The 9667-nt window shown below is 38.8% G+C and overlaps 2 protein-coding genes across 3 annotated transcripts; one reads left to right on the top strand and one right to left on the bottom strand.

Moving 5' to 3' along the window:
* Positions 1–1817: 1817 nt before the first annotated feature.
* Positions 1818–5828, bottom strand: LOC135611974 (large ribosomal subunit protein uL3-like). Its single transcript, XM_065107650.1, has 6 exons — positions 5715–5828; positions 5352–5455; positions 4588–4698; positions 3764–4068; positions 2491–2900; positions 1818–2289 (listed from the first exon to the last, which is right to left on the bottom strand). The coding sequence occupies exons 2-6, from the start codon at positions 5434–5436 to the stop codon at positions 2031–2033; spliced, it is 1170 nt and encodes a 389-aa protein (XP_064963722.1). The 5' UTR covers positions 5437–5455; positions 5715–5828; the 3' UTR covers positions 1818–2030.
* A 371-nt stretch (positions 5829–6199) lies between these two features.
* Positions 6200–9023, top strand: LOC135611973 (L10-interacting MYB domain-containing protein-like). Of its 2 annotated transcripts, none has more exons than XM_065107649.1 (3): positions 6200–6263; positions 7857–8202; positions 8279–9023. In XM_065107649.1, the coding sequence occupies exons 1-3, from the start codon at positions 6256–6258 to the stop codon at positions 8876–8878; spliced, it is 954 nt and encodes a 317-aa protein (XP_064963721.1). In that variant the 5' UTR covers positions 6200–6255; the 3' UTR covers positions 8879–9023. The 2 variants fall into 2 exon arrangements, with proteins under 2 accessions (XP_064963721.1, XP_064963720.1); XM_065107648.1 differs by lacking the exon at positions 6200–6263 and adding an exon at positions 6266–6390.
* The last annotated feature ends 644 nt before the right edge of the window (positions 9024–9667 follow it).

Genomic DNA, 9667 nt, shown 5'->3' with positions numbered 1-9667 from the left:
ATATATATATATATATATATATATATATATATATATATATATATATATATATATATATATATATATATATATATATATATATATATATATATATATATATATATATATATATTTGTGTGTGTGTGTATGTATGTATGTATATATATATACACATACACACACACACAAATATATATATATATATATATATATATATATTCAGAACCAAGTAAAAATAAATGCCTGTTCTTTAAGTGGCTGTTAAAAGAAAGAAGCAGAAATTGAGCTACACAAAAGAGCACCCATCTTGTCATCATAAGCTACAAATAATATATAATCGAGAAAGACAACATTGTTGCGAGTGCCATGTGACAATGACGTGTAACATGGCAAGTTATGCGAATGCACGCGTGAAGCAAAGGAGGTCAAGATAAAGAAGCTGGATCAATTAAAACTAATTGAACATAATTAATCTTACGTACCTACCTACCTACCTACAAAATGACAGTTAGTGAATGACCTTGTAATCATCCGTTCCGCACCATCGTGTAATCATCGCATCCATTAAAACCGAGAGAAGCACACAAAAAGAACATAAATACCAGCACACACAACGAACATAAAGATCATGGGATCCACGAATTGCTCCCTACATTCAAGAAGAAGGAGAACCCATCGAACACGAAAGTCTATCACGGATAGCGAAAAGGATCTTCTAGGGTTCTTGACGATTCGAGGCCGAGACTACTGCATCCATTGGGATCAAGAGCGTACAGCAAACCAACAACCAAAAACAATAAGCACAGAACCCACAAGTACACACAAACCACGAGTTCCCACGTTCAAGAAGCACAAATTCCAAATATAAAGCCTACAGATGATAAGGTTCCAAGATATTTGCCCCATGTTCGAGAGTGAGATCCTAATAATTCAAGATCCAACACGAATCATAGATAACTACTACAGCATAAACAAGCAAACAGAAACAGAAAGACAATGGTTCTTTCTCATGTAATCACCACAAGAGAACCTAACGATCCATTAAAAACGAGAAGAGCACACACGAACAACCTAAAGATCATAAGATCCAGTGAATTGCTCCTACATTCAAGAATGAGGAGAGCCTGGCAAACACGAAAATCTGACGAGGAAAGCGAAAAGGATTTTCTAGGGTTCCTGAAGATTTGAGGCGGAGACAACAGCGCAAGACCGAGAGCACAACAGGGTACGATTAGGATTAATAACGTACAGTAAATCAACAACAAAAAACGAGCAATCACAGAATCCAGAAGAGCATCCAGAAACCATAAGATCTCACGTTCAAGAAGAACGATGCCCTAATAATAAACGCCAGGATTGGACGCAGATCGTGAGAAATTACCCATAGCGAGAGGAAGGAGGCGGATCACCTAAAATAAGGCGAAGGCATCGACGCTTCCGATAGAGAGCACAAGAGGGTTTGTTCGGGGCTCTTCTTTCGCCTCCCTCCTTCAAGAAATGGAACGCATCGAGGAAGGGACAGGTAGGAAAAGAAGAATAGCGGGATAAGCCAAACTCATTTTGGTGTATATATATATACACACACATATTGCTAAGTCTCGAAATAACGTATTTACCCTTCCGAGTTTTTTGTATGGTATATAGTGTGTGTGTATAATAATATATATACCCTCCAAGTGCTTTTAATATTCCGATTATTATATATTGGTGTCAACTATGGTTTGTTTTGATGTTTAGTTGATCAAAATGAATTATGACTGTGTAAATATACAAACTAACAATCGAACCATTAATTAAACAATAAAAAAACAGATTATAAATTATGTTGAAGAATCACATAATCACATGCAGATGAGAATGCTCATATTATCTAACCAAAATCCAGTGCGTTTTGGGGATAAAAAAACACACAAGTTTCATAATGACAACAGACATCAAAAGTTAGAATCTAGATAGGAAACTCAACCGATGCATAAATATCATTAAGGATAAATTGAAAGGATGTTTCAAACTCACTCATCTACTGCCCGACGATGTGGGTGAGTGAAAATTTAGGCCTTCAGCCTACCATAGAACTTCTGCTTCTCCTGAGTCGTCTGGAAGCGGCCGTGCCCAAACTTGGAAGAAGTATCAATGAACTTAAGCTTGATCTCCTCGAGGGCCACACGAGATGTCTGCTTCAGTAGGGACTGGCGAAGTGTAACGACCCTCTTCTTCGGCCCGACACAGCAACCCTTGATCAGAACATAGTCATGGTTCACGATACCATAGTGAGGGAAACCACCCATCGGTGTAATATCTTTCTCGGTTCTGGTCAAATCGAAAAGGAAAATAGTCAGATGGACCTATATTTGCTGATTAACAATCCATATGTATCTGACTGCAATATATTAAAAACAACTCCGAGGTGATGAAAATTTGGCTTAAATTCAAATCAGAATCTGATGAAGCATCTTAGGATAAAAGCCGAAATAATACGACAAGAAATGATAAATAGAATAGAGAAATGACCTATCAAACTCAGTAATAGCAGTGTGTGATTCATCTCCACTTTTACCGATTTTGTATATCTTTTTGTTCATTTCAGTTCGATGATGGTAACCATTCTGTCCAGCACGAGCAACAGTATATGACACTCTGGCGGGATGCCAAGCACCAATACAGGCAACTTTGCGCAGTCCTCTGTGCGTCTTCCGTGGAAGGCGGGTGACACCCCAACGGGTCACAACACCTTCATAACCCTTACCTTTAGTCACACCAATAACATCAATCATCTCATCTTTCTGGAAGACAGCGTCGATCGGGACTTGCTTTTCGAAGAAACTGTAAGCAAAGTCCACCTTCTGTGCTATGGTCCCTCCATTGACCTGGATCTCCATCAAGTGAGCTTTTTTCTGTTTCAGACCCTTCATCTTCCGTATCTGAGGCATAAAAACAGATAGTAACAATCATCAGCTACTTCTGGTTAATCAATAAAAGAGAACAACCATTATAAAATGACCTAAAATAATATCTAGTCCACCTTGTGCATCTAGTTGGTGTTTCTACATTTATACAATAATTCGGATCAACATATACTGTTATTGATGAACATAAAAAGCAGAAATTATCAGTATAACACGGGGATGAGCAGATTTCAGCTCCCATGATATAGACAAATAGAAAGATAAGGTCATTCAATTTTCAGAAAATAACCATGGACCAAAAATTATTTTAAAGCCTAGTTCAGTAAGTCTGCTAGCTTACAGCCCACCTTTCAATATTGACGGACATGTAAATGTTATATACAACAAGGTAACATCTAGATTCTATATAAAAAAAAAGTCAGCAAACAAGCAACTTGGTTCCTCAACAAAACACACATCAGCCATGATTAAGATTTTAATAAATGAGCTCAGCATAATAAAGGTCCTGATAATGGCTGATGTTGTCCTAGGCCATCAATGGAACATTAGCTACTTTAATCAAGCAGATAAGTAAGCATTAAACTAGCCATTTGTAAAGTTCATCATAAAATCCTAATGCATTTCATCTCTCCACATAATGGGCAAGTAAAGCAAGAAGTCATAGGGTCTAACAGCTCCTATAATATCTACGAGTTACTGTGGTAGATAATTGTGTGTTTTTATGACACACTTCAGACCATAATGCTATACTTAATATGGCTGTCAGAAATTACCAACTGGAAAGTTTTTCTAACCATGTCAGCTTTTAAACACAACAAGAAAGTACTAAACAAAAATAAAAGTAATAAAATGTGTCAGCCAATGTCCATGAAATGCACCTGAGTGTGAGCCAGAACACGGATAACAGAACCATATTTCTTCATCTTCTCCAGCTGCACCTGAACCTCTTTCTTTCCCTCCTCGCTATCAAATTTCTTGGAGTATGTTGTAAAAGCTTTCTTCTTACTTTTGCACCAGTTCTTGTAGAATCTCCTCCTCACCTCCTCACTCAAATGTTGAGCCCACACAGTATTAAGAGAACGGAGACCGCGTGGTGTCTTCACATACGCAACAACTCCAACAATAACCATTGGTGGAGTTTCTATGATAGTCACTGCCTCACATGTCTCCTTCTTGTGAAGCTCTGCAAGCAACAAGAAAATAACAATATAGGTATGACAAATAAAAATCATTTAGCATGAACATATAGTAAAATGATTTTAAAAATAATCCACTCTCCTTATTAATATAATGGGCAACAGATATGAATAAAGTCTAGTATTCAAAGAAAGAACAATTTATGAGCATACCCAACCGACAAAATTGCAACAATATTTCTCCAAAGGATATTAAGTACATCAACATGACATCTTAAATATGACAATGGGCATCAGATAATATTTTCTGGCACAAAACAGATTTTTGGTACAGGGCTAATCCTTTCCTAGAGAACTTTCAGACTCGGTGTAGGAGCAAAGTGAACCAGCATTTAAACAAACAAAGGTCACAAGAATCCAAGTTAACCATCTACTTGCAAGAAAAATCAAGACTAAAACAAATGAAGGTCTAAGTTGGAAGCATTGAGAAGATGTATGGTTCCAGTATAACACACTGAAATTAGAACATTACGAACAAGGCTAAGATTAGAGTAATGAACACTCACTTGATCCTGGCTTTTCGACCTCACGTACAATGTGAGTCATCCCAGCCTTGTACCCAAGGAATGCCGTGAGCTTGCAGGATTTTGTGGGGTCATCCCTCGGGAAGGACTTCACTGCATCGGAAAATCACACATAGCAGTTGTTAAAATGGAGATTTTCAGCTTACATTCTCCTAGTACCTTTAACAAAAATAAAAATTGGGAAGCAATGCATCAATGAAGTAAAAGAAGCTAACATGAGGCCTAAATCCTGTAAATGTGCATGCTACATAAGAAACATTCTGATGTGCAGAAAAGTTAATTAGAAGTCATAAAATGTAGCAAACTCACTGAACATTTGTAGACACAATGTTATTTAGCAGCATGATAATACATGATAAAAAATGAAGTTCTATGTTGCTTGGGAAATATTAGGTACTTCATGCGCAGCAGGAAAATCAGCAAAGGATATTAATGTGCCAATATTTCATATACTGAGAGAGAGATAACATTCATAAGAATCAATAATTTTGTCTGACTCGATACAGATTTATGTAAATGCATGACAAGTACCGGTCCTCCAATTTCTCGTCATAAACCATCCGATATAGACGGGTGACACGGTTCATTCAAGGTACAAAAGTACCAACATGAAACTCATTCAGAAAGAAAACAGTGCCAACAACAACAACACTACAGAATGTGATAAATTACATATACATCACGAAGCATCGCGTGAGAAAATGATAGGGAGAGCCTAAATCAAGACGATGTTCTCTCCGAGTTACCTTTTCCACGGTGGCGAGACGCTCGCTTCCGAGGAAGAAACCCAAGCGAGCCATGCCTTGGGTGCTCAAACTTCCGGTGAGACATCTTCCAGACTTACCCTCCCCTGAAGACGAATCAATGACCACGATTATGTCAAGAGATGTTTTCCGTGAGTAAGCATTGCCAAAGATCTAATATTTACATCCGAAAGAACAACAAAATGCACTTCGAGAATCAAAATAAGGAACACGCAGGTTAATAAGCATCTGATTCTTCGTAATCTTCTCAACAAATGACAGATAGCAATCACCGATTACCAATCGACATTGAAGAAATCAAACAAAAACAGACACCGAGATCGGAGATGACCTCTAATCTCTTACCTTAGACCTGAAGCGGCTGCGGAACTCGACGGGTCGGTTCCAAAACCCTAATGACCGCTTATATATGTGTGGTGAATGCGGAGGCCTCTTATAGAATGACGGAGAAACCCCTCTGTCTTTCTTGCACGCGTGATCATCATCGTACGTGATTTAACGAATCTTGGCGTCTGAAACGGCAACGGGGTTATCCAATCGAGACCCTCTCATCCAAATCCAAAGGCATCGATCCGATTAGCTAATCGGATTCAAAGTGCGAGACGCGTTTGAGTCAATATTGACCCAACCCATGGGAAGGGCTAAGATAGCATGTCATTCGAGATAGCCACCGCCTTAGATTTGATATCCAACGGTGGATAATGCTTGGGATCACTTCTGATGTCGCGTACGTCTCCGCCGTCCGAGAAAGTAGAGGACAAGGGAAAAGGATAAAAAGAGAAGGCTTCAAGGATTAATTGACGCCACTCGTCGACAGAGCAACTCGACGCGGCTGCTGGAGGCGGAAGCATTTGGGGATCGGCCTCATCTTCGCCGACCGCGGGCAATGTCGAGGTCTGAATTCATTCCCCTCTTTTCAGTACTCTTTGTAATCAAAAGATTAGAACGGGACGATGTTGTTCTGGATGCAATGTGCAGTGAATAGCACACGATATTTCTGGCTAATCCAGAACAAAAAAAGGTTTTTTTAGCTTAATTTCTATGCTCTATGTTTTAGGGATAAGGTCACAGATTGCAGTCTTTATTTGATTGAATTTTCAGAGATTTTTAGGACAGGCCTTTCGCTTTTATCGACAACGAAAAGTGTATTATAGGCACCCTCTCGGGTCTCTCGTTCACTTGATGCACCGGTAATCAATCGCGAGCCAATGCAAGTACAGATCTTCCCCCTTTTTCGATGGTGCTTTTGCTCTCGTTTGGGGTGTATAGAGCTTCTTCAAGTGTAGCGTATGCACTGTTACTGATGCATTTACATACGGTGAAGTCTAAATCATCATGCTCTGAACCACGGAACTGTTATGTTTGGAATGAGGAGCTTCCACGAATTACAATCACCAAATTGGATCCGAGTTGCAGTTCCATCTTCGGGCCTCCCAAACTATAACGGAGATAAAGTTGAATGTAGCATTCCCTGTGCCTTCTCATCCTGGATTCATTAGTTTCATATATAAGCTATCTTTAAAATGAACTAGGATTGACTTATTTTGTGTCAGTTTCAAATGGATGATTGGGCTTGTCGTAGTTTGCGCAATGTCGGGGGCACTGATTTATGTTCCGTATTATTTTTGAGGTTGAGGATATAGAATTCATGAAATGCACAAAACACGAATTGCCACTTGGATAAGGCGTCATGCAAAATAATTTTCATATTGCCACATGTCGCCTCCTTGCTGGTGCATGAAAAACATTTTGCAAGGTATTCTTAGACCTTGCCCCGGTTACAGTTAAGTGCTAGTTCTAGAGAGGGAAAGTACTCAAGAAAGCTATTCCTATCACGATCGGGATGCATTTTTCCAAGTGTTGATTTTGTACCGTATGCCTTCTCTTTTACGTTGAGGCTTATGTTGAATATTCTATTGGATGGCTTTCCTCAATTAGTTAGGATCTCACTGTTGATTGTTCAGATAAACAACTAAAGTGGAAGTTGTGTGTGCCACACTACATGCTATGATTATGAATTACTGGCATGGTACAGAAATGCGAAACCAATCAGCACAGGCATGACATCAGATAAGTCCGGGTCTCAGTTTTCTTATTCCAATCATTTTGCTCTGCATTATCTCCTATATATTTGTAAACTGGATTAAATCTTCTTCCTTGAAGGTTCCACCCTCTGCCCGATAAATGACCCCAGAAGTTTTGCTTGTGCTTGGTTTTACTGTTGAACATTATGATCATGTCTTCTGGCCTGTTGGTGCTGGTTGTGTTGGCTTGTATCCATATATCCTGCTCAGATTATATTAAGCGAAGAACACATACACATGTGTAGACTGACTATTTCATTAACTCACATTATTTTGCAATATCCATTTGTGTGATTTTGGCATAAAAATTATGTGTTGCCTCTGTTTGTTAACTCAGCAACTATGACATCGCAATTTGGTTTTTTTTTTAATTCTTTTATTTGCTCGATAAAATGGAGAACAGAGGCACTTCAAAATTGAAAAGAAAGGAGGTTGCAACATCAAATCAAGCTCGGGTATACTGGACAAGGGAGCATGACAGAGTTCTTATTGACCTAATGTTGGAGCAGACTCTTTCTGGTGCTAGAGCAGGAGCAAGCTTCACCAGGGAAGCATGGTTTGACATGGTGGATAGGTTCAATGAACGCACAAGGCTGCAATATGATGTCGACCACTTGAAAAACCGCTTTAGGTTCTATAAGCGGGAATTTCGTATAGTTAATGGAATCAAGAATCATCCAGGTTTTAGTTGGGATCATAAATTACAAATCGTGATCACGGATGATGATGAATGGAGTCAGTACGTTGCGGTATGATATAAATCTCGGGTTGTTTCAGAAAAGTTTTGATTGATAATCATTCTTTATATGTATCTTTTATTTGCAGAAAAACCCGGAAGCAAAGTTGTATAGGACAAGACAAACACCCTTCTTTAATGAACTAGAGGTTATTTGTGGATCATCGATTTCAAAAGGCAATGATGCATCCTCCTCTAGGATACCAGATACAGCGGATAAAGATGCAAATGCTAATTTAATTGAAGGTGATGGGACGTTTAACTCATTTGTTGAGACTCCAGAAATATCTAATTACCCTGTTGCTACTTCTGACATACACGCGAGGTTACCACAAGACACCCAGGAAGCAGAAAATATCAATGCTCCTCAAGCTTCAACTTTCAGTACTTTGAGGGGAAGTAGTAGAAAGTCCCGGCGTCAAGCAGATGGTGCTCTACTAGCTCTAAGAGAATTTGCGGAAGCTTCTCGGAGACAAGCTTCGATGAGGGAAGAAGCTCAGGACAAAAAGTTAAATCTCCTCGATGATTGTCTAGAAGAGCTTAATCTCATGAAGGATATTGACAATGAGCTGTATGTGAAGGCCTTGTTCATATTCAAGGAGGAATATAATCAACATATATTCTTGAAGACCACGGGTATTCGGAGATTAATGTGGTTGAGGGTGGTTACTAAGGATATTAATCTTTAATGAACCTCTCTATCTTTGTATCAGTGATCTACATGTTACCAACTAAGTATTTTTTTGGCATGCACATGTTCTTAATGTGTAAGACCATTAACTTTGTGCTGGCAAATTGGCAGTTAATGATGCTAATCGCCTATTACTTGTAGTACCTCGATGACTCTTCATATTGATTTTTCTGTTGTATTATTTATTTGCAAACTAGTGATGCAAAATACAAAAAAAAGAAAAGAAGTAGAGTTGGAAAACAAATGAAAACATGTGGAATCAAGAGGAAGGGAGAAGGTATCATCTTCATTGTGGAGCTAATTGTTAGCTTTTGAAGAGAGGCAACAGTATCCAATATCATTTTTGTTCTGTGCCTTGCTGTCAGTCTAAGAATTTGTAAGCTCAAAGTCAGCAGTCATGTAGATATGATTGGTCTTTTTCATCATCCATTGTTTCCTCAATGAACAAAATATTCACTTGGAGTTTAAGGCAGGTTCTTGCTTGCTATGATGTCCATTTCTATGGCTTCTCAACTTATGAATCCAATCTTGATCTCTCTTTTAGCTTTCATTAATCCATCAGGAGTGCTTTTGGATCTTCTTATTAACACCTGCACAAAGTGGAATGACATGAGGCCTGAGAAATACCATCAGTAGCCAACTACATCCCCTCGCATGTCTTGTATAGTGTCCAGGAACTCTGGGTTAGAGCATGCTCCAAACTATCAGCAACAGACACCAAAAATCTCTCCTTAATGCATACGAGTTGGAGACCACACCATTAATTAGCTCCCCAATTACTTCCTTC

This window comes from Musa acuminata, chromosome BXJ2-5 (genome assembly GCF_036884655.1).
Source record: "Musa acuminata AAA Group cultivar baxijiao chromosome BXJ2-5, Cavendish_Baxijiao_AAA, whole genome shotgun sequence".
In the NCBI taxonomy this organism is placed as follows: domain Eukaryota; kingdom Viridiplantae; phylum Streptophyta; class Magnoliopsida; order Zingiberales; family Musaceae; genus Musa; species Musa acuminata.
Note: the sequence above shows the minus strand (reverse complement) of the source record. Positions and strands in the feature narration are given on the sequence as shown.

What these genes read in the sequence shown, in the direction of transcription:
- LOC135611974 (XM_065107650.1), bottom strand. Translation starts at nt 5,436, where the DNA reads ATGTCTCACCGGAAGTTTGAGCACCCAAGGCATGGCTCGCTTGGGTTT. An exon ending in GTGTTCTGGCTCACACTCAG is followed by an intron (nt 2,901 to 3,763) that starts GTGCATTTCATG and finishes TTTATGCCTCAG; the next exon opens with ATACGGAAGATGAAGGGTCT. An exon ending in GCTATTACTGAGTTTGATAG is followed by an intron (nt 2,290 to 2,490) that starts GTCATTTCTCTA and finishes CGATTTGACCAG; the next exon opens with AACCGAGAAAGATATTACAC.
- LOC135611973 (XM_065107648.1), top strand. Translation starts at nt 6,323, where the DNA reads ATGTTGTTCTGGATGCAATGTGCAGTGAATAGCACACGATATTTCTGG. An exon ending in CTAATCCAGAACAAAAAAAG is followed by an intron (nt 6,391 to 7,856) that starts GTTTTTTTAGCT and finishes AATGGAGAACAG; the next exon opens with AGGCACTTCAAAATTGAAAA. An exon ending in AATGGAGTCAGTACGTTGCG is followed by an intron (nt 8,203 to 8,278) that starts GTATGATATAAA and finishes TTTTATTTGCAG; the next exon opens with AAAAACCCGGAAGCAAAGTT.